This window comes from Serinus canaria, chromosome 1A, assembly GCF_022539315.1.
Source record: "Serinus canaria isolate serCan28SL12 chromosome 1A, serCan2020, whole genome shotgun sequence".
NCBI lineage: Eukaryota > Metazoa > Chordata > Aves > Passeriformes > Fringillidae > Serinus > Serinus canaria.
This window is the reverse complement of record NC_066314.1, coordinates 13706725-13732307: the sequence shown is the minus strand read 5'-3', so window position 1 is coordinate 13732307 and position 25583 is coordinate 13706725. Positions and strand designations below refer to the sequence as shown.

The 25583-nt window shown below is 36.7% G+C and overlaps 1 protein-coding gene across 2 annotated transcripts in view; it reads right to left on the bottom strand.

The window, feature by feature from the left end:
- Positions 1-909: 909 nt before the first annotated feature.
- Positions 910-25583, bottom strand: part of PRKAR2B (protein kinase cAMP-dependent type II regulatory subunit beta) — a 76030-nt gene continuing 51356 nt past the window's right edge. The window contains exons 3-11 of one of the 2 annotated variants that reach the window (XM_050969783.1): positions 19582-19634; positions 18416-18499; positions 9903-10009; positions 8465-8618; positions 7169-7270; positions 6536-6610; positions 5727-5792; positions 5457-5595; positions 945-4031 (exon numbers count right to left, since the gene is read on the bottom strand). In XM_050969783.1, coding sequence (XP_050825740.1) covers positions 3898-4031; positions 5457-5595; positions 5727-5792; positions 6536-6610; positions 7169-7270; positions 8465-8618; positions 9903-10009; positions 18416-18499; positions 19582-19634 — 914 coding nt within the window. In that variant the 3' untranslated portion in view covers positions 945-3897. Of the gene's footprint in view, positions 4032-5456; positions 5596-5726; positions 5793-6535; positions 6611-7168; positions 7271-8464; positions 8619-9902; positions 10010-18415; positions 18500-19581; positions 19635-25583 lie in introns of both variants that reach the window. The other variant, XM_050969784.1, reaches the window with a different exon arrangement.

Here is a 25583-nt window from a genome sequence, read left to right as displayed (position 1 = left end):
GAAACAGCCTTGGTATATATCTGAAGGAAATAGAACTCTCAGAACAATTTGAAAATAATCCTAAATTTTGTAAGACAGTCAACAGCACAGATCTGTACAGCCTCAGCATAGAAACAGGCAGTTCCTCCCTGGAGTCATAGTTGACAACTGCAGACACAGGAAAGTATCTTAGAAACGAAAAAAAACTACATACCCTATAATCATCACATGTATGATTGGACAAAAAGAGCTTTGAGCTAACATAAAAACTTTAGCAAGAACATGTAAAAATGTCTGTGCTGTGGCAAAATGACTTCCAGCAAGCAAATGCTATCAGATGCAGTAAACATCTGAAAGAAGACTAAGAATTATCAGGTCTGTGGAGGATGACCAGAAGACACTGATTTTGCACATCTGGTGACTCTTGATACTGAGTAAACAATAATGTTTGTCAGGGCAAGTGTGTCATGGGCTACAAAGTGGTACAGTCATGACATAACTGTCACAGGGTCACCTTACAGAAAGCTTAAAGCACCAAACATTTCAAGCAAAACAAAACCAGACCACCAAAACAAAAACAAAACAAAAAAAAAAACCCTAAACCCACCTATCCAGCAAGGAGCAGAGTAGTCTTTACTGAATAGAAAAGACAACATGAGGGAAGAAAATGGAGTGATAGTGGTTTAGGCTGTAAATGGTTACACAGTACTCTTCAGAGGTTTCCCTCAAGACTTCAACAGTTGGTCACTTCTGGACCTTAAACAGGAAATCCAGAAGGGAATGATTTCAGAAATGTTTATTTCAGATGAATTTGAATTAAATCTCATGGAGTACAATGTCATTTGACATTTAAAAAGTGATGGCATCAGCAGTAGGATCAAAGAAATTTTGCTCGCCTCTGGGCTTGTGTCTTGTGATCAGCTTCAGGGCTGCAATCAGATTGTTTTCCCCATGGTTAAGGCATTTATAAAAACCATTGGCTGTCATGTGGATTCTCTTCTGGTTAGTAAAACATATGAACCCATGAATGCCACTCATACAGGATTTCTCTCAGGATTTTCTCTCTTCACTAAGTGGGGAATATTTCCAACAAACTCAATAAAAATCTTAAATAACAGAAGCATCAGGTAGCTTAAGCATGGACACAGCCTAATAAGATAAACCCAACACAGTGCTGTTTAAAATTATTAGAGTTGTCTACTTTTTATTGAAAGGTCTGTAAAAAAAGGTCAGTAACTTGATATGGTTTCATTCTTAGGATTAACACTCACCACATTTATGACATGAAGCCTGGCACATTTGAAATGTACATATGAAGAGATCCAGGAGAAATCCCAAGTGCTGACAGATGAAGGATAAAAGGATTTGCATAAAACTTAAAAGTGGTAATTTTACTATTGGTTAAGCCTCCCTGAATTTACCAACAAAGAAAATTCCAGAAATCATCCAGTGCCCAAGAGCAACACAATAAAACTGCTGCAACATGAAGCTGTGTTTTGGGAATCAGAAAACCCAGAGTCTCTGATTATCCTAAATTTGTCACTCCACAGCTTTTTCCCAGCTATAAACTACAAGCAAATCATCAAATAAAGTAATTATGACAATTACTGCATCAACATGTTGTCTGAATAGACAGAGCATACACATAATGTCATTTATGAAAAACAGCATGAAAGTGTTAAGAATTATGATTTTTTTTAATAAATGAGCATAAATAGGTCACTTGTAACTTTAAGGTAATAGAATTAAAAGACAACAAGAATATCAACAAACATAGATTTTTATATATAAAAGTGTTGTTTATTGTAAGGAAACTTTAAATATAACCAACAATATTGAAAATATCATGACTGGCATTTATGGCCTTGATTGTAGTTTACTGCCATACAAGTAATTTTTAGCATTTTTCTTAATCACATCAAGCCAGTGCAAAATATAGGTAGCTTTTAGAGATTAAGCATACAGAATGACAAGAGTGTAGATCTTGGTTACCTGATATTTCCTTCTAGTATAACAGGCTTCTCTTTTTCCCATAAATCAAAAGTACAAAGGCAAGTTATCATATGTGCAATTATTCACACCAGGTTTCTAAGTAAAAAAAAAAATTACATTTGTAAATTTTGTTCTGATTGTATTTTTTTAGAAATCTGATTTATAATTTATACCATACTATATGATATAAATTATATATTGTTATCATATTATATAATCATAATTTCATATACATGTATGATTATATTATTTGTCAGAACATATCACTAACTGTAGCATAATGATTACATCAACATACACAAATATATGGCATTAGAAAAGTCATTATCTAAGAAGGAAAGATGGTATAATTCAGGTGTTTGGTAAAGATGGTATAATTCAGGTGTTTGGTAAAGATGGTATAATTCAGGGCACAAGCAGCCTTCCTACTACTCTTGCAGTGTCATTTTGGCAGAGCTGCCCATCACCAGTACACACACTGGCTGTCCATGAACACCAACAGACAGGTCAGTAAGCAGGACTCAAATTGGACCGTGCCTGAAATTTCCAGTCACAGACCCTGGTAGGCAATGAGCCCTGTGCTCATAATTAAGATGACATTCTCTCTCCTCAGTCTCAGAAGGTATCCCATGCTATTATGGCTGAACACATTATTTCATGATGATTATTTCATGTTTTTGAAAGCAAGACATGTTAGCTTTAACAATGACAGATGTGTGCAAAGCTTTGGAAGTACCGATCTTTCAAATTAAAAATACTTTTGCACTTCCTGTTAAGGATTTTCAAGGACAAGCTTAGTTTAGCATGGCTTTTGATATCAATCACTTCAGTAATTGACTCTGACCTTTGATAGCTAAGATTAGACTGCAGGAAGAGAGATATACAGAGATCATTTCACTTGAAACAGATTTAACAATAAAAAAGGTGAGATCTAAAAAAAATTAACTAGAGAACAAGCATAAATAGAGAAAACAAAATGCATAAATATAAAACAAGGGATAAGGAAAACAATATAGGTTATGTATGATTAGGTAGAACATGACAATGACCCATGCCTTTTCTTTAAAAGCATTAAGGTTAATTTGTCAGCTGTCCTCACTCATGTACAGAATTCATATAACTAATAAAAAATGCTGTTTATTGCAAAAATATGCAAGTCCTCTAAATTGCATAAGATATTACAATGTCGTGCTGAAACATGACATATTAAACAAAGAGGACTTTAAAACAATTACGAAATGTTAAAAACCAGATTTGGGTCATGAGCGTTACACAAAACGCATTGTCATGCTTTATCTTCTGATTAATCTTGTGATTCACTACAGCTGTGATAAATGCAACATAAAATCATGACAACTGTAATAGTCAAAAAGTAATATCTACTGTATATCTTCTGTAGTAATACATATAAACACTTTGTGTGCACTAATACTTTCAACATATCACATTCAAACTAACAGTCTTTCCAGAAAAGATGTAACCTTTTTGAAGAACAGAAGCTGGTTTAACAAGTTCATCACATGTGGGGTTTTTTTAAAAAATCTATTCTTTAGGAAATGCTGTGTTAAAGGACTTGATTTTCAAAGGTGCTGTGCTACCACATGTCGTCCTTATATCAGATGGAACCATCAATACTGAGCACTTTTAAAAATCAAGACCTCAATTTATTGAATTGCTATTTTCTTTACTAGTATTTCCACTGTCATAATCCAAAGAAAAAAAAAAACAACAACAAAAAAACCCCAACAAAACAAACAGAAACAAAAGAATCACCCAACCAAAAGGAAACCAAACCAAAAAAACCCAATCCCATTCATAAAATCACAGAAAATGCTTGGCATCTATAGGAAGAGAGACAATTTTTCAGTGGACTAACCACTACTGTGCTATATTCTCATAACAGATCTTGTTGCTCCAGTGTTTAGTTCATGCACTGGTGTCAGCAATGTCCATGTTTGTTCCAAACAGAGCAACTAGCTGCTCTTCATAGTTTGCAATGTTTCTTTTCAGAATTTCCATACAAGGTCCCAAAAGCCTTTCGAATGCCTGCACATCCATAACTAAGATAAAAAGGGAGAGAAAGAAAAAGAATGTTATGTGCTCATCAGTAACACACACTCATCCTGGAATTTATGATATTCCAGTGTAACATTTTAAATGACAACAGATACTACTGAGGCATGTACATTGTTCACACAGGAGGGAACTGCTTACCTTAGCAAAACCAAGATCAACCAACACACTGCTTCTTGAAACTTTACTTGAACTTTTTCAGCTCCTTATTTTGAAAATATTTTCATATTAAGATATATGCTACCCAAGAGCTTGAGAAGAAGTCTGAAGTGGCCTGGATTCCTCCACAAAATAAAGTTTTAAGACCCATGATATTTCAAAAAGCCACAACATTAAGTTTTGTTGTTGGCTGTATCTGGGCTCTAACAGTCTATTTCCTTGCTTTTTTTTACTTGCTTCCACCCAGAGTGAAAATGGTAATGAATACTTATTTTCACAGCAAATTTGCAAAAAGGTGAAGACTGTAATTCACACACAATGTCAGTGCACAGCCAACCAGAATATTTTCTTTATCTGATCACACAACATAATTCTCTTTAGTTCCAGCCAATAGGCCAGGAAGGAAACTTCGTATACCTCCAACCTGCTGGCCAGTAATCTCTTGCCTCGTGAGAAATGTTCAAGATCTCTGCTGTTTGGGAAGTGCCAGTGCTTTGTTATTCAGCCATAATGGATAATAACACTCTTCCTGACCACTGCCTGTTATTCTTTCCCACCCGTCATATCTTTGATCCCTATTGCCTAATGATCTCCTTCTGTTTCGAGTCAGGAATTTTAAAAATTAGAGAAACTTTTTGGTTACTTGGTCATCAAATCGTTGTGCAGGAATGCCAAATCTATCTTGGCAGTTTACAGTTTTCCCATAGTTAGGAGCTCAACATCAGACCATGAAAAGCAATGGATGTGAAGGGTTGTCTATGAGCACAACTCCTACAGTCTTCCCTCTTCCTGTGCCCGAGACTACAGTGTGATGGGATGACTACATTAACAGCTAGTGAAGACAAAAGAATTTTTTAAGAGCTTAAGTCATGGGGATAAAAAGGCCCATGATTTTTAACAGAATTATTTCTTAGATGAGTCAGTCTACTGAGAAAAGAAACGCCTCACCTTTCTGCAGAGTATTTGACATTTATCTGATGGCTATAAGCAGTTTGCAGCAATATTCTGTACTGTCCTAAAAGAATTTTCACTTCCACACAATCAGAGAAATACTGGAGAAATTGTGTGTAATAGTATTTATCAATTGTAAGTGATTTTTGCAGATAAATAACACAAATAGTAATGCACAATAATAAGTGATTATAGAAACAGCCTTAAATCTTATATTCTGAGGAAAGACAGAGTCACAACAGAAACAACCAAACAGATTAAATATCATTTTATATTAGATATAAAATGGTATTGACTAATACCTAAACATTTGACAGTGCCAAGAGCAAATGCAGAAGCAGCTCGGGGTTTGTTAGTTACAAGAGCAAGTTCTCCAAAATACTGTCCTCTTGAGCATCGAGCTATTTCTACTGCTCCATTCTCTTCTAGATCCTGTTTACCCTGAAATATCATGTAAAGAAAGAGAGAGAAAGAAAGAGTATTAGAGGAGAGATTTGCTGAATTCAGGATTTCATAAGCAAAGTTAGTGACAATGGTGAAAAAAAAAAGGTTGTTGTTTTAGGGATGTTTACCTTCCTTGTCATTATAATCCTTACTTCTCCAGATTCCACAATAAAGAAAGAATCAGCTGAGTCACCCTGCACAAGAAAAAAAAAGAAAGTGAGTAAAAAAAGTGTAAAATTTCCCTTTTAGTTTCATGATAACATCAAAATATTTGCAACCAGGAACTTGAAGCTCCTCTTTTTGATCCCTGTTGCAAAAGAAACCACTTTTAATTTGAAAACCATACTCTAGACACATAACAATCAAAATATCTATACAGAACTAACAGCAAGACCTTTTCATGAAAAGACATAGCTGACTGTGCCTTACACAAAAAGCAGAGAAAACCAATGTTGTGGAAGACATTTAGGATCCTTACTACCATTTATCCACTTCTGTGTTCCTCCCAGATTATTTCCCTTAGCAAGTTTCAGTATAAAAAGCCTCCAGGGGCTATGTGATATCCACTAATTATCCTGGGGCACAATCTCAGTTTCCTATCCTGAAGAGTTTAACTTCTTGAAAAGTTGACCATATTTTAACAAGACCAAGGTGAGTCTTCAGTGCTCCTCCTTGGAAGCACACTTATAAAGTTTGAATTTCTAAATGTACTAAAAATGTTGATTCTTTTATTTATCCCAACAAAGAGGCTTGTTCTTGAAAGTATCATATGTGAAAAGTGAGCTTTTGAAACAAAATAATCACCTCTTACATTTAAGATTCATTGGTTTTGTTTATGTGAGGAAGAAAAATAGGGCTTAAAAGTATGCACTGACTATAAATAACATTACTGTTACCTATCATGAAAGAAAAACTAAAACTAAGGAAGAAACTGTACCTGAGCAATGATTTGTTCTCCATCTTTGTACACTTTGGTACCAATCACATCAACCACTTTTAAACGCTCAGATACCTTCATTTAAAAAAATAAAATGTAAGAAATATTTGGTTAACATAATGATAGCATATATTTAGAAAGCCCTTTCATATTTCTGTGAATCTTTGCACAGAACAGTGTATCTTTATTTTCCTGTTTTGATTACCAATAAAAAATGAACTGCTGAATAGTGTTCCAGAGGGTATATTACAGTTTTAACAGCTATTCTGATAGGCTTCCATTTGTGTTAGAAGCTTTCAAAAATTATGTTCAGAAAAGCATGCATGTAAAAATATAACCGATAAATGAAAATATTTTTAAATTTCCCAAGTGATTGTTTAATTTTGTTGGCTAATATCTAGTAAAACTAAGCTCTGGGAAACTGAAAGTAAAGTTATGTTTTAAAACACAATATGAACAATAATAATTTATTCTAAATTTAAAAAAGAATTAAAATTTAGTCTTTCTCTGAAACAAAAGTATGTAAACTTCTATTATGGACACACTTTGAATGCCAAATTTAAAGTCTTCAAGACCAGAATCTTCTCAGGTACCTCTGACACAGCCATTAAAATAATGCAATAGAAATCTTACTTCTAAAGATTTAAGGAATGGCAATGACTCAATAAAACTTTCATACATTCTTCTCTTTTTTGCATTATTTTTAACAATGATTCTTCGGAATGTTACTCTATCCTGTAAACACAAAGAGAAAAAGAGAGTTAATTAACTGAAAGTATGTGCTAGAAAATACTTTAGACCTGGCTGTGTATGATCAAATGACCCAATTTTAGTCCCTCAGTGTAGCTGCCAGCTGAGCTGCTCTCTCCCTACTGTCAGTTGAGAAGGATTCCTCTAGAGGTCAATCAGGAGCTCCTTAAGTTAACCTGAAAATCGCTGTGAAAATCCCTGCAGGGTGCATACTGAGCTCACCTGCAGAAAGAAGAGCTTACAGCAGTAAACACTGAGTGGGTAATTCAGGATATTTAAGACATCCTCGATATTGAAATGTTTAATTTGCAAAGTTTATTTATTACCCTGAGGTCCTATACAAATTGATATGTACTCAAAGAGGCTTTCAGGGTTTTGTAAAAACCAAAAAACATGAGTCTGGGGCTTTGGTCACAGTCCACTTTCTGCTGTTTCAGCAGAACAAAGCTCACTGCTGCCCTAAACAGCCAACTGGACATCCTTAAGATCTGGCCATGAAAGTGAACCAGACAGGAAAACTACACTTATGATGTTTTCTTCTCTTAACTTTGTGTGGCTGTGCCCTGGTGACAAGCAGAGGGAAAACACACTGCAAGCCTTCACTGCCCCCAGGGACACTTACTGGCCAACACAACCCAATTTAATTTAAAGCCATTCTTACAGCATCCTAAACAACCCCAGAAGTCACATGGATTAAGCAGGTGAACAACCACATTTCATTCCAGTCCTGGGATCAGTCACTAGATCAATACAAAAGTCTTGAGCAAGTCTCAGCTCCCTTTTGGGGTAAACTCAATTACCCTTGTCAAAGATGCAGGTAGCATAACACTAGTAAATAACCTCATATTGGAATTTTACTCTGGAAACAAAGGCATTCCAATCAAGGCATGGGGGGAAAATGAATATGTAATTATCAGTGGTTTTCAATTTGGGAAACTGCAATTAAAATAAAATAAAATAAAACCATTTTTAAAAACCCCAGTGTTTTATTAAACCTCAGATTTTCATCTGTGGATTCTGGAAAAAGATAGCACTGTGCTGGAATTTCTCAGGATTTCTAGAATTAAACTTTCTGAAATTATAAGGGTTTTTTTAAATGCCGATACAGCATGCCAGTAAAATCTATACAAAATACAGAATGTTTTTTAAAAAATAGCTTAAAAGAAGTACTCTACTTACCAAACCCCAGATGGAACCAGGAGAGGTAGCTATAATTGTAGCTGCTCTGGGTGTATTGTACATTAAGGCCAACTCACCAAAACATCCTCGGTTATCATAGGTTCCAACACACCTCCCAACACCATCACATTTTACATAAATATCATATGTACCTCTGTTAATAAAACACACAAGTACCATGAGTAGAATCCAGCCCTGGCCTTTGCTAAGCAACCTCTCACTATATTTTTTTACACCACGAATTCCAAAGATAAAGCATTTGAAATACATGTTTGCTCGCTTAAATGGTGTTAAACACCTTGTAAAGACATCTCAATGACTTCTATAAATAACAAAAGTGGTCCCTCTTTAAAGGGAAGGATAGGGTTATTAGTTTTTACATGAACTCAGTTTAAAAATAGAATGGATGTACAGAGATCTATTTATTACCAGAACTTATTAAAAATTAAAATCTTACTTAGAATCTGTTTCTTAATTTCATTTTAACCACACTAGATACAAATGTCAAGTCTTTGCAGATATTGCTATGATAGGAGCACTGAAATAATTACATAAGTTATTTAATATTTTAAATATTTTTAAATAGTAATTATTAATGAAACAACTGAGATGCAGGAAACAGAAGGAATGTATCTGAAAAGCAACATAAAACCATGAAATAAATATATGCATTTTTCTAATATATTGTGCATTTCTTCTTTCCATCATTAATTTAAAAGCTTTTTTTTTTTTTTTTTTTTTTTTGCTTTGGGAATGCAGTAAAATCTGGTATCTTGTAAAACACAAATTTGCCAAGCCCACTGATGCTGAGCCATCATTTTCCTCTGTGCTGAATATTTTTATGGTGTGCATTGATAAATCATGTGAAAGTAAAGCAAAAATCTGGGCAGTTATTTCACTGATAAGGGACACAGAGGTGATACTCTACACCTAAAAACCACAAGGATGACAGAATATTGTAAAGTTCCTGCAGCCTTTTGGACAAGAGATGACAAACTGTAACCTCACAAGGCTGAACAATTATTGTATTTCCAGCACAGAATCTGGACATGCTTTCATGATCATCTGATTTAATATTTCAGTTAGAAGGGACCTAAAACAATTGTTTTGTTCACCTACCTGACCACTTCAGGGCTGCCCAAAAGTGAAAGAATTTTATTAACAGAATTGTCCCAAAGCCCCTTCAGCACTGACAGGCCTGGGCCATCAACCTCTAGGAAGGCTTTTGCAGTGCTTGACCACTCAGGTAAAGAAATGGTTCCTAATGTCAAACCTGAACCTCTCCTGGCACAGCTTTGAACCATTCCCACGAGTCCTGTCACTGAATACCAAGAGAAAAGCTGGAATGCAAGCATTAAATACAAGTTCATAGAAGACAGACTGTTCTCAATGGACTTTTGCAAAGTTCTTTGTGCTATAATAAGACACAGCAATTCACCTGTCAATGACGTAGAAGTTGTCACCATCATCCCCTTGATCAATTACGTGTTCCCCTCCTTCAACCATCTTTTCAAACATTGCATCTAACACCTGAGACATCTGTTCCTGTTTAAAATAACACAAAGACAAGAAATTATCATCTGCTTCTACAATTTTACTCTTTGAATTAACTGACTGGCCAGCTTCCCAATATGCAGATAAAAGATGTTAATGGTGGAAAATATTCCTGCTACAGAAATGTGTGGATCAATAATAGAAAGACAGCTCTATTTAGTATTCAGTGTTAGCTTTTCCAGTGTTCAGAGCACAGCTTCCCACTTGTCACTGCAAATGATAAAAGAGATCTCCTGTGCAACATAAATTGCTCATGACCATCCAAAACCAGAATTTCACCCTTCCCAACTGAGCAATGTTACACCCTTGCAAAAAAACCCCCCTGTATCCATTATTCTAAATCATGCATTTACCTGATTTTGTCTTTAGAACTTCCATACAGAATTTAGTTTCAAAATGATTGTGAAGTATTTTGAAAGTCTAAATTATACAAATGCCTGCAAAATGTTGGGCCAGATGTAGCCATAAAGGTTTGCAGTGCTTTGGCTGAGTAAGAAAATGCTGGATTCTTTGGAAAGCAGGAATTTACACATGGCTACAAAACCACTTTGTTGACAGAGAAATATTTACAGACTAACAAAATGTGATCATTTGAATTATGACAGTATAATAACAAAAAAACCCACCCACTAATTACTTGTCTTTTTTGATGTATATTTGACTATTCACATCTAAAAACCCCAAACACAGCTCATTGTAGATTAAGAATTGTAAAAAGTTCACTTAAAATTTTAAATTTTATTTTTTGTTTATCCTGCAATATGCCTAAAACTCTTCTTGAAACTTATTGAGCATGTATCATACTGGAACAAGCAGATCTAGTGAAAATCATGGTAAAAAAAAGCCTCTAGATATGCATTTTGCAATGGTTCCATTCACAGCATTTCCAGCCACTGAAAGGTGGATGACATCTGCCTTTCTAGAGAACACCAGTCTGAGTCCTTCAGAGTCCTTCTGCAGCCCATGGACAGAGATAACCACACAAGATAGCTCAGAATCATTCTCTAGAGATTTCCCTTTCTTTCCTCTGAGGACAGAGAGATCCACTGTAACTCCCAGTTACACACAATTTTTAGACAGATAAATTAGTTGTAATGAATTCCATCCTTATGCTGCTGAATTTTTTTACTAACTGAAAGCTTTTAAAAATACCAGCAATACCATGTTATCCAAGCCTTTTTGAAAAATGGGAGCTAAATACAAATTTTCCTTCACAGAGTTGGCTGTGTGTGGGCACAAAGAACAACAGAATGGCAGTATCCATCCTTAGCACAGCTGCTCATGGTCAAGTACAGGGAGACATCCTGCAGCCCTCCTAGGCCAGCAAAGAGTCATCTACCTGTGCCTCCACTTAGTACCTTTGTTAGCACAGACAGGTAATGGATCATTTCAGATATCAGTGAATGTGTTCTAGCTCATTTCAGAGAAAGAAAAGTGTGAATGGGTGCCATTGGAAGAGACTGAAAATTATGTACAGGTGTTGCCTTTTAAAAACTTCCCTGCTTGAATGAATAGGTAATATTACTTAATTCTTTTCAGCCCTCTCTATGTAAACAAAAAGAAATTCCTATAGAATCTGCAAAACTGACCTACTATCAGCTTGTCTAAGGCAATTGAAGCAGCACCTTCCCTTCCTCTGGCTTTACATCTGAAGTGGCAAAGTGGCTCCCCAGCCAACAGTCCTGGTCTGCCTTCTGAAAACAAGTGAGAATATACAGAATGCTCCCCACTTCATGGGAGGCTAGAGGCCATGTTATCATCCTGGTGCAAGCAATGCAAGAAAAATGTATTGTGTGTGCAGCAAACCCAGAACTAAAAATACTTTCAAGATATCTTGGGATAAAAGATTAAACCAAAAAGATGTATCTCCTGTAATGGAGGAGTAATACATATAATTAAAATCTCTATTCAGTGTGCTTCATCTTGGATTTCTGGTTAAAACATTTTCAGCTTATAACTATGAATCAAGCTCACTAAATCACAACTTTTCCAATATGTAAATCTACAATTTTTTAAAGCAACAGAGTAGAATTCACAAATCCAATTCCCTTTTAAAAATGTTTAAAATACTTTAAGCTACTAAATACATCTGAGAGCAGAAGCATAATTGCTGAAGCATTGCACACTTATTTTAATTTCCTAAATAAACTGCAACTAACTTAAAGACAAGTGGTCCCTTTTCTAAAATTTTCCACTTTAAACTAAGACAAAGTGGACTGCAATAACCAAACCAGGAACATGTTTTTTGCTTTTACCATGAGAATTACATAACTTGCTTGCCCAGTTTGCTCTGTGTGAATCCTCTGGAATCTCTGCCAGACTGAGGCTCAATTCACTGGCACCCTCTGTGGTTATTTTGAAAAGACAAAGATATGTAATTTTAGAATTAAAAAGCCGATCTGTTTCATAAATAGAATTCTAGTATTTTGTAAAATGGTGCAGTCTGAATGTTTTTCTTCCTTAAAGCAGTTCTACCTTCAAAAATACATGTAAAATGAAATCAGGATGAGGGGAGTTTTTTGGCCTGTAGTTCCCTGTCTCATATGACTTCTAAAAACATTAGGATATTACCATGTGAACAAAGCAAATTCACAGCTCTTCTATGGTCCCTGAGTTCATAAAATGAGTCCCAGTTAAAATGGCATCCTGCTGCCCACCTTGTCCTCACTTTGTGCAATTTGAAACATCAACAAATTAATTTTCAACATGATATTAAGAAGTCAATGAAGCAGACAATACCAGAAAAGGAAGGGGGCTGGGTGTGGGGAAGGGGAGAGAGGTAGAAAATGTTAGCAAAACACAGGCAAGGAAACCATGGGAAGCAAATTACTTCTTAAATCAACAACTCTGAACCTTGCAGAGGAAGATAAAATACAGAATTCATGTCTACACCTCTCCACATTTGTTTTTCAAAACAAAACCATGAACACAGACTCCAGGGGAACTCTGACAAAAATGTTAGCATCAATATTGATCCAGTTCAAAATATGTAGTGCCCTTGTGTTATATCCACTTGTAAACTAATGAAAATTAGTTTACAAGTGGATATAACATTAATTTCTTCACCATCAAAGAGTCTAATTTGTATTTCTATGTACAATCAATATTTTTAAGCAATAGTATTTTCCTTGAGAATGTACCTTAACCTTCATCCACACAGTTCCATGCTAAATTAGGACTCTACCTCCCAAATACCAAGCACATGCCCATCAGGTAGGCTCAGTAACACATTTCATGCTTTGTAATGACACCAAGTGCCACAACCGCACATCTTTTCAAAACCTCCAGGGATGGTGACCCAAACATTTTCCTGAGCAGTCTCTTCCAATGCTTGACAACACTTTCAGTGAAGAAATTTTTCCTAATATCCAATGTGAACCTCCTCTAGGTCAATTTGAGGCCATTTCCTCTGGTCCTGGTACGTGGGAGAAGAGACCAACACCCACCTGCTCACAGCCTCCTGTCAGGAGTACCAGAGTGACAAGGTCCCCCCGAGCCCCCTTTTCTCCAGGCTGAACACCCCCAGCTGCTCCTGAAAGGAACTGTGCTCCAGACCCTTCCCCCAGCTCCACTGCCCTTCTCTGGAAGTGTCACCACCTTTGTGTCATCTAAGAGGGCAGAGTATTAACATGTTCAGGCATTCTGGGCTCAGTTACATACATTATACACACATTTGACATATCTATAAATGTGTATGTGTGTGTGTGTATACATATATATATATATATACACACATGTATGTATGTATGGAGGGTGTGGGGGTTGGATGTATATTTCCAAAATTAATTGCTCCAAAACCTGTAGTTTTAATTCTTCACCCAAATTCTTAAGAACCTGAGAGCAGCATGAGTGGTTTCAAGGAATGATTTGACCTTAAGTATAAGATTCCACTATTCATAAAACAGTTACATTGTGTTCCCTTTCATCTTCCTTCAAGTTGATCAATTCTAATTGATTAATCAATATTTTTGCTCTCTTACACTAATTCTCCAGGTACATAAGTGGCAATATGCCCAGAAATTGCTTTTGCATATTTGTGAACATTATGTATAATTTATTACTTTTTAGAAAAGGGTCAAGACCTATTTTATATATTCTGTACAAGCATTAGCAGGGTAAAGCTCCCCAATATTAAACTTCTCTGAAAGAGAATAGATGATCTAACACTGCTTGTGAATTTTTGCCAAAGAAAGGATTCAGACTTCAGGTGCAAGGACACAGCCTGGCTTTGATGGTATCAGCCCCTTGAGCCAGCCTTTGCTCTGATAAAAGGTTCATCAGGTTTTTTAAGTGCTACCCTATGGGCTGTAATTTCCAAACCAAACAGCCTGTTGTTAATCACCCCAGCACATTTTCCTCTTAAGAGACAAAACCAAAAGAACAACTCTGAATTGTACTGTAAAAAGTGTAGAAGGCTTCCTTGGCCAGTAGATGAGCTGCTGCTGCTATTTTTTCCTGGTGATAAAACAGTTGTTAGGCTGAACAGAGAGAAATTTCAGTGATAGCAGCTTCAGGCTTGTTCTCTGTAAGGGCTGAAGGCATTTGGTCATCATCTTGTTTTCTCCTTGCTGGCTTACACAAAGTGAAAGTGGAAGGGAAAGAGAGCAGCTTCAGAGCCCACTGTAGTAACCTCCAGCACCTGGAGCACAGAAGAGGGTGCAGGCAGAGTAACCAGTCTGGCACATCATGACAATCCTGGGAGCAAAACAGTATTACCATGGTTTCTGGCAGCAGGGAGGCAGGCAACTGAGAAGGACAATAAACAATACTCTAAGAGGAAAAGGTTTTCCTGGGAAGAAGAACAGGAGAAGATACATTAAAAGAGGAATTAGTTAATGTAATATAGCAAAGGAAAAAGAAAACAAACGTCTGAATAGACCTGTCTCCTGATTCTTTCCTGATCTGGTCCTCTAAAAAGTAACCAAGTACCTCTGCAAAACCTCCTTCCCTGATCTTGTTGTAAATTCACATTTCAATTCATATTCTTCTCTTGAAGTAATTTTTCCAAAACTGTAACACACTATGAAAAAATGAAATTGAGTGACAGCAACTAGGTGGCAAATGATTAAGCCCCCAGAAAGGCAAAAAATTGCTACAATGTCAATTCTTTAAAAGTACTTTTTATTTAAGGGCCTTAACTAAGGAATACATTGCTGAACTCACAGTCACTGACCAGTCCATCCTTAGCCATCTACAAAGTTAAAGAAAGTTTCCATAAAATTGGAGTAACTTCACAGACTTTAGACTATAAGAGTTGGCCTTTAAAACATAAGAAATGTTTTAAAATGTTTTAAAATGTTGCTCAGGGAAATGTACAAGAACTGGAGTTTCCTTACATTATTATATTTTAATCACCGACAATATGTGAAATATTGATATTTAGGAATATATATGTGCAAATTTACCTGTTATTCAAAAACTACTATAGTTAAACAATGGCTCAAGACAGTGTTGTGTATGTACAGCAAGTCCTAAGCTGTTTCAAAGACTGAAGGCTATCTTTTTCTCCTCTCTCATTTAGCCTTACATTCAAATGGTTCTGCTGGGTTTTAATTTTATGTGATGACTCTTGTAATTTCAAAAGGCCTCTTCAATTAACACCCTGAGCAGAGAACTGTAAGTCACTCCCAACTACTGCAACTTCTCCTTTGGCTTTAGTGATAGCCTTATCTTATCCTTCCATTCCAATTAAAATACAGTGTGTGAAGGTGGGATAAAATGTTAAGAAAAGGTGGACTTCCCTGAGCATCATGGACTGAATGCAATTCTGGTCACACTGTAAGACATGTTATTCTGTATTTGAAAATGCTATTTGACACGCTCTAAAAGGCCACTGGGGAAAAGCCATTAAGCCTTTTACATCTGTTCCCCTCCAAGTGACCTTTGCAATAGTGACTTTCATACATGAACTACAGAAGAAAGAAGCTGAAGTTCAATACAAGGGAAAAAACAACAAAAAACCTCAACAGTGGTAGCAGGAGATGCTATCAATACAAAGCTTAACTTTTGTTCCAGAGACTTGAGCTTTAGCAGCAGAAGATATTATCTCTCTTCAAGATGAATGAGGTTTTTGCTAATACACCACTCTGTAAACTGCAGCATCTCTCATGGAGAGGAAGAGAGCTGGCACAGGAATATTTAATTACTGCAACTACAATGGCAGAGCCCTTGAGTGGCTGCTCAGGAGCAGAACAAGAAGGAGGAGTGGGAGAAGTTCCCCAGGGACTACAGATCCTGGCTCCACAGAAGGAACAAGCCAGACTTCAGAAGGCTACATTTTAATATCTTTGCTCCCTTCAGAGCTCAGTAGTTTTCCAGTGTTTTTATGAATAAAATTATTGTAATGGAAAACTCTTTTACAAAAATTATCTTATTTAACTTTCCAGAATGCTGCCTGTAAAGGATTTCAAGCAGGAGGAAGTGTTCTTAATCCACTGGACAAGTTGAGCAAAAGGGGGGGAACAAGACTTGGGAGATCCCTAGAGCACATTTGAAGGCTATGGATTGCAGACCTCAAAGAGAACTCAGCTAAGAAGTCTTTTGCTAAATGCCTGGAACAGACTGTGGGAACTATTAGCAACTACAAGTAACTGATTCAAAAGAAGAATTTTAAAAAATAGTTCAAGACATCAGTATCAAGACAGCAAGCACAGTCCTGAGAAGAGCTTCATTAACAGAGGAAATAATCCCTCAGTATTCCTTGGAAGAATTCATCCTTGTAAAAAGCCCATCAGGTGCTCACACTGGAGCAGTTTGATGCTCTATGTCTACACAGCATTACAATACAGCCAACAGACCCCCATCCTGCAGACCAAGGGGCTGATGACTATGGAGACAGAAGATCTAGCTCTTGCTGTAATGCAAAGCAGATCCCATCCAGAGGATTGATGCTGTAAGCACTATTAACATCCCAGCAGGTTCTAGGAGCACACAACAATCCATCGTGTTGCAGGGCTCAAAGAGAGAAAATGCTCAGAGCTTGACCAAGAGGGGTCTGCCAAAATGCCATTGGCAGGCTAATGTAATGATGGTCCAGTCAAGTGGAAGCCAGGACACACCAACAATAAGGAAAATATATAATAAAGGAGTTTCATATCCAGAGCAGATGCCCACAAATGACTTTGATTCCCTGAAGCTATTCAGAAGAGTAATTGAGGAGCAGAAGGGTAAATGAGTGCATGGCTTTAGCTTGAACAATTATAGTGGAACAGCTGATTAACCACCTAGTAAACAGACAGCATGAGGGAGTGAGGAACCTTCTGTGTCAGGATCCCCACTGCCCCAAGAATGCACATGTAGGAGCACTCATGTTGAGACCTGATGCCCTTCCAGAACAGTAACTCCAGGCTTCTGCTAAGCTGGGGCTTTGTGGCTCACTGCCCCTCAGGGCTTCTAAGGGAACAGTACCCAGGGCCAGGGTTCAGTCTTTGTGCAGACAGAAACAGGAGCTGGAAACCTGCAGCACAAATTAATGTGCATTTTCTGTAATAGCACCTGACTTCCAAACAGAGCTGCAGGCTGGTCCTTCCATTAGCTCCCTCTTGAATCAAATTTAAAACTTTCTGTTCTCATACTTAAAAATCTACATAATTGTTCCTCTTTCCCTCGTGCTCCCTCCCTTGACAGCACTGAATCAAATCTCTTGAGAAAGCATTTGGGATGCTGTGACTCATCCCAACCTCGGTATGCATGTTTTAATTGATACACTCACCTTTTCCCTAAAACAATCCTGTGTGCTTTTTTGGTAGCATTATCACCTTTGTCTGATCCAGATCATTCATTCAGTACACTTAGGCTTTCTTAAAAGCTCATAGTTGTTTTTATATGAAACAGAAAGAAATTATATGCAGGGAAGAAAATTACCTGAAGCTTTTTTATGGTATCTACATTAAGCAAAATAATAATGTAAACACATCACCGGTACCTTTCTCTTTCCCTCCATTTCATAATTCACTTGTTCAATTACATCCATAGCTAAACTGAAGGCTTTGGGGGTAATTTTCTGTTTTGATGGAGCACTCAGTACCTTTTGATGCTAAAAAGCAACTAATACAAAAAACTTACACATTCCAGTTAACTGATGTGTTTATAGACATCAGTGCATAGGAAGATTTAAAACAAGAAAATACAATAATTAATACAATTAATGTATCAATTTTTATGAATGTACAGATTCATATTAATGTATTTCAGTATTAGCACTTGTGGAGGTAAACAAAAGACTCTATATGTGATGTATCAGTTTTAAAAAATGGCATTTCTGGAAATTATTAAATGGCCAAGAAAGCATACATAAGAGGTTACAGAAATCAAATCTGTAAATTTCTGCTCCAAAGCTCAAAAGAAACAATTCTTAGCAGCACTGCTAAATGCTGTTCATTGCCAAGAGTTTCTTACCGGGTCTAGGTTCTTAAAAAGAAGGATGTCCTTGCACGCCTCCTGCAGTCTGTTCCTCTGATCATCTGTTTTGGGGTGAATAATCTGAGGGATATAATACAAAAGCTCTTAGAGAGATTATCATACAGTAGCCTAGCTGACGGACTGAGCTAATTCAACTAAGCATTTTACACAATATTTTGGCCATGATTCATAACTCTCTCATTTCAAAACCTTCAGGATTTGAATAAACACTCAATGATAAAATGGTATCCCCATAGCATTAGCAAATGAAACACTGCTATATTTAAGCTCACAAGATCTTTACACCTCTGGAATCCAGTTCATTTCTGAAAGCCATTCCAGACACCTCTATCTACACTTTTGCTACCAATCTCCAACCATATTTTATAAAATGCACCACTTTTATAAAAAGCACCACCGTTACATTCAGCCATTTGCCATGACTACTTCCTAAAGAATATCGTGTGAAATAGTATCTGTTAAATTTATATCAGAAGTTTCACAGAGTAAACAACAGATTTGACACTATCTGAGTGAGCCAGAGATTTACTAAATTACCAGTGTCTGGTTCATCTGAGTGTCAATCAAGTTGTTCAACTCATATTCTTCCCAAGATATGCCATGTATAGCTGTAATACCATAGGGGAGCCTTTTGGACAGTGCTTTAAGCCAGAAAATTAGGTAGAATATAAATAATTAAAATTCTCCTGAAACTCATGCTATTTCATCTTAAAAGCCAAGTAGTGATACAAATAAAAGAAATAAATACAGTTCACTATTTGTCACATTGCACCTTGAAAAATCTTAGCAATTTTACAGTTTAATTTTTTTTCTGCCTTTTGAAAAAGAAAACTACTGCAGGATTATGAGGACACCAAGTAAGAGTTTTTATAAGCAGGTGCTCACTGGGTAAATATAATTGCACAAAAATGTTTTCTTAACCATGTTCCACAGGTTTGGTAATTAAGAATAATACATCAAGTTCTACATGGGTGACTATTACAGAGAACTTTTAAATGTTCCTTTAACAGAAACTCCCAAGAGATTACAAAAGTATATTAGAGTAACAATGTTTTTGGAAAGAATGGTAAAGCTGTTACATTTTTCCTCCTAAATTTAATGCCTGAGAACTGAAAAAGTATTTGACTCTAAGCATGAAGTACCCTAGATTCTGCATCATCCTCTTCCTCATCAGGGTTGTAAGCTTCTGCACACACTGAAATAAAAGAAAAAGCACAATCTTAATTCCAATTACAGTGGTGTTTCACAAGATTTACAGAACAGAAAATGCATTGTGGGGCACAGCAATAATACACAGTAATGTAAAACATTCATAGTGCTGAGAGGGCCCAGAGCAAGTCAACTCCAAACTGCAGATGAAACAAAGCCACACTTTTGTATCATTTTTGGATGTGCTTGCCCTGTTTTGAAAGACTGCTAATATACTTACCAATTTCTCACCTAACTTGTTCTAAGTATCTCATCTTATGGTCAGGAATTTTTTTTTAATATCTAAATTAATTCATTCTCTTACAATTTAAACTATCCATAAAGGAGGCAGAGATTAGATCATTCCCTTCATCTGTGTGGTTCAAGGTGGTTTAGGGTGTGTTTCTTTGGATGGTTGGATGGTTGGTTGGCTCAAGGTGCTGGGGTTTTTCACATACTTGAAAACTTTTTGTTCCTACCTACCCTTTACTTTCAAAGATGTTTCTTCTTTTTTTTTCCCTTACAAGTCCTGTTTTATAGCTCTCTAACCATCTTTAATGCCATTCCCTGAAATCCCTCTAATTAGATGTATCCTTATTGAAATGTGAAGCTCAAACTGGTCCCAATATTTGAACCAAGCAGAGTACTGAGTACATCAGATGAATTACTCCTTACATTTAACAAGCTATATGTCTTTTTCACCCATCCATGCCTTCTTCAATACTATGACTATGTCTATTCATGTAATATTTATGACATATATAATTTTCAAAACCCACTGCTTAACCATCTGTCCTGTGCCTGTCTATGGCTATTCTGCCCAAGTAGAATACAATACCCTTACACCTGCTAAATATTACTTTATTTACAAAGCCATTTCAAGATCATTTTCAATTCTAATCCTGTTCTCTGACATCCTTCCAATTCATTCTCAACTTTGTGACAACTGCAAATTTAATAAGCATATTCTCTAAACCATAATCCAGATTACTGCTGAAAAAACATATTAGTGTCTAAAATAAACTCTTGTGGAATACATGAGTGAAACAGCAGTAGCTGCTTAGGGTTTACCTTATCCAGCCAGTTGTGCAACTATATCTCATGCAACTTACATATAAATACTGCTTGATGTTGCCTAGCTTGTTTATAAGGGACTCCTATAAGACAGCATTCAGAAGTTTTTCAGAATTTAAATGTAGGGCATCTGCTCCTTTTCTTTTATCCACAAATTTTAATCTTTGTTACAGGGTATTAGATACTTCCAACAAATCCATGCTGATTGCTGTTTGTTACTTCTCTCCAGTCATTTACAAAATGAATATTTGTCTGTAATTTTTCTAGGAACAAAAATGATCTCCAAATCTGTGACAGGACTCTTCCATCCATAGCTCCTGCCTCCTTTTAAGGATATGTTTTTCTATTTCTCACACTCATTTTTTCACTTCAGATTCTCAATGGTAACTGCTAACAGGGCTGAGACTAATTTAGAAAATTCTTCCAGTTTCCAAGTATAGCAAATCTGAGGCACAGCTAACCTGGGAACACCTAACACATTAAGTACTGTCTGATTTGTCCTTACTGTGTTCTAGGCTGTTTTCCATATACTCAAAATAACACTGGTGAGGACCAATGTGCTTCTGTTAGTCAGCAGAGCAACACTTTCCTCGAACATGCTCCTACTAAAAATATAATTCCAGAACCATTTCTGTTACTCCTCATGTACTTATTGTACACAATCTTCTTTTGTACACATTTTTTGGTCTTAGCTTTTTTTATGTGTTTTGGTTTGTTTTTTTTCTCTGCATCTTTTGTTATTCTTTTGTACTTGTTCTAAATAATCCAAACTAGTTTTAATTTTGTACATGGCTCCTTCTTGTGCTTGACATAAATGAGTTTCTAATATCTCACACAGATTTATTTTACTATGCTTTTTGTCCTTCTCCTGTGCTGTCTCAGTTTGCATTTTTTCTCTTTATAATTTTTCTTTGGGGAACAAACAATTCTTTAACTTCTTTTCATGAGACTCTTTACAAAGAGGTTTTGCCCACTGTCATCTCATAGTCCCTTGAAACCTGTTGTTCTAATTCTTTTACCTCTTACCCTTCCTGAAATCTTCAAGTCTTGACATTGCAGGACTCAACCTGCCTTTTCTCTCCCAATTCTTTAACAGTTTCTCCCTTAGAGTTGGTATGAAATATCATAGCTCCCATTTAGATTACTTTTCCCACTGTCTCAAATTCAGTTGCAAGTCCAGGGCAAAGCACATTGGTATTTTCCTTCATCGGCTTCCAGCAGGTGACTGTTTATTAAAATCACTTACTTTCACCATCACCTGTACCCTGACAATAAAAATCCCCAACTACCTGAGCTTGAGTTTGGTGGTCTGTGCAATGCCAGCATAACAATGGAGCCCAAGAGCTTTTTCCAATTATTATTATTATTACTCATAGAGCATCTGCCTGTCCAACTCCCTCTACAGCTGGGTCCCAGCACAAATATCTGAACCAAAATATACAACAGCCTCTTCCTCCTCCCTGTCCTCCCACCACGTCTTTGCTATGCCAGTTCAGTCACAGTGTTGCTCATGGATTAACATTTGGTGTCCTCTTGTTTATTCCCCATACTTCCTATTTATTATCTAAACAACTTATAAACTAGTAACCAGGTGGACCCATCAACCTCCTCATTACCACATCCAATTAAAAAGATTTCATGGTAAAGTACATCATTGCACATATTAAGCAGAGTCTTGGTCCCCCCTTGTATGAAGCCAGCCACTCAAGTAAAATCTCAATTTTATAAAACTTGGCATCTTCAAAAACCAAAAAAAAATTTGACACAAGTCCCTCTGGAACTGAGTGAGATTCCTGTCCAGTTTACTGGAAACTGGATTTGGTCCCAAATAATTACAAATGCCCACAAAAGGAAATCTGCAATCTCTTGAACAAGTATAATATTTTAATTCTACATAAACAAAACGTTCCTAAAGACTATTTAATGGCACTATAGTTACTACAATCTTATCAGAAATAAACTTCAGGGGATTTTATTTGAAGAGCAACAATAATAACATGCCAAGTAAGCACCATACAACCCACCATAATGTAAACAGCTTTTTGGTTTCAGCCGTGCCCTAGTGCACGTATGTGTACGTGGGAGTCCACAATCTGTGTTACAGTGCAGTGTGCTGCTGGGAGTATGGAGTGAGCTTCAACCTCAGGTACAGGCACCTCCTGTCCTTACCTCTATGTGAAAAGAGTTAAAACAAATCAGGAATTTCATTTAATTGCTTTGACACTGTTATGCCAGAACTGACAGGTCTCAGAGGGCCTTAGCTGAACATCTAAGTCTTCCAGAACACACAAAAGAAACAGAATTTTTCTCATCCATGTCCATCCTGAATCACCTTATGTCCCTTTCATGTAGTAGGATCAGTCCAGAAAGAAAATATTTATTCCTGAGGTATTTATTCTGGGTCAGCTTGTGCCTCTGCACATCACTCTTGGCTAGAAATGCATTTCAGTCAGTCTCAGTAGCTACTATCAGCAGGTTCCTTCATTAAATATTTCTTGTTTATCAGTGTTTATGGACACAATATTTAAGAACTGCAGCTTCTCCTGACTAGTGCCCATAGGCCCAAATTGTAAATGGAATTTGAAATTTTTAATTTATTCTTATCATCTATGATAAGAAACTTATTTTTCTGGTTACAAATCTGTATTTATTTTGCCATCATTTGGGTCACAAAGAAAATACCAATGCTGTGAATCTGCTGTTTTAAATATAAAATTTCCTTTCCTTTATTTCTTATTTCAGTAACACATTTATTTCTAAGTGCATACCACTAGATGTCTCATGGAAAAACGTGATACATTTTATTTTGCTTCTTAAAATACCATTACTGACATTACTGTGGTGCACTGAATTTTATTACATGAACACTGGGGTTTGGCACACGAGAATCATCTAGAACTGAGATTCCTTTCACACAGCCATGCATCACCTGCACAAGTCATCTGAATTCCAGTTACAGTCAATGGAGAGAAACAGGCTCTGTTACAAAGTGATTCTTTTGACCTCTATTACATGCCCGACTAAAATGAGATTAATTAAAAGGTGGTTTATTGGCTGAGGCAATTCCTATCCCTTTTGAGATGGGTCCTAGTAGTTATGACAAGCTGCAAGACTGGTTTCCCCCTCTTCTCCACTTAGTGTGTGTTTCCTGGAAAACAAAGGAATTCATCCTCTGATGATGATGACAGGCTGCTCATGCAATAGCATGCCTTCTGTACTCATTTCATGTATTCCAAGGAGAGCCTGTGGTCCCCATCTCTTTTGCCTAAGGCACCATGACCATGACTAATGACTGGCACCACAGACATTAATTATTCTGAATGACTGCACACTGCTGGTGGCTGAAATACTCACAGTGTTCAATATTTTATTTTTTTACCTCTTTAGCTCATTCCACATCCCAACAGTACTCAGTACATGCTACCTTACCATGCTCAGATGCCCTGCCATGTTTTGCTATGTGCCACTGCTGAATGCAATATTCACATCATTGCTCAAAAAGCAATCCTACTGCTATTCTTAGGGACATATTTCAACCCACATATAACCGTGGCATTAAAAAATAGTGGTACAAACACTGTACATACTTCTACACTGGTTGCTAAGCTCAGCCAAGTGAAATTAATTTTTTGTTTCAGATTTTCCAGCAGAGAGTTATGTTTCACATATAGTTCCCCAAGATGGACACAAATACCAACAAACCCAAATACATCAAGACAAAATATTTGTAAGAAAAATGAACTGTAAAAAGACAGTCTATTAGGAAAATACACATGCACTGAAATATGTGCATTACTCTAGATGGATTGCTTTGTCAGCAAGACAGAGGTAAACTTTGATGATTTCTAACTCATCACTCCAAGTAAAGTCAATTTTCTAGTTTTCACATGGTAAATATGCTTTACATTCAAAATCAGCAGTACAGTCACTCCAGCCATGAATGAATTCTAAAATGAAAATTAACATACAGTTGGCAATTGTAGATCAGAAAACATGTTAGTCATGCTCTCTTGTTCCCTTGATGCAACAGGAAATGAAGCTATCAATAAAGAAATCAGTGAAAATTCATATATAATCACTGAATAATGTATTTTAATCAAAACATGGCAGGGAAACCAATCAATATATGTGTATTTTTTCCTAGCTGCAGAACTCCCAAGTCATAAATTGTATTAGAAAGAATTTTTCAAGAGAAGAAGAGCTGTGGAAATATTTTTTCATCACATTCACATCAAGACTACAGTTTTGCCAGCACGACTATCAGGGTGGGGCATGGAAACAGACCAAGACCATCTCCAGCTGCTGTAGCTACACCAGCATGTCATACACCCCTACAAACACCCCTGTCTATGGCAGCTATGCCCATTCCCTCATGCAGTAAAAACATCACTTCCCCTGTTTAACTGTATGGAAATTGCTAAGGTGACTTAATGACAGTGTGAGATCCTTCCTGGTTTGTTGGGATTTACTTCTCTTGCATGAGAAATGTGGTACACAGACACGCCTCGCAGAGCAGGCAGTAGTTCTAAACTAAACTAGACAAATACTACTGGACCTCCAAAGTTTCTGACATGGAAGTCTTTTCTGACATCTCACCAGTTCCTACCACTAGAAGAATTAGAAAGACAGCCCTGCACCCCAGATCTCCAATTCCATAAGTAGTTTTTATTCAAACAAAAGCAACCCTTTGGGGGTGGTAGCAGTGAGAAATAACCAGTCATGGTCTCAACTTCAAGGTTACAGCTATCAAGTACCATTATTATTTCTGTCTTCCTGGTTTTGACTGGAAAGATCTTCCACATGGAAGATGCAATTGAAGAGCTGTGAGCAAACATAAGGGCTGAAGAACAGCCCAGAGAAAGGCTGCTCAACCCTCTCATCT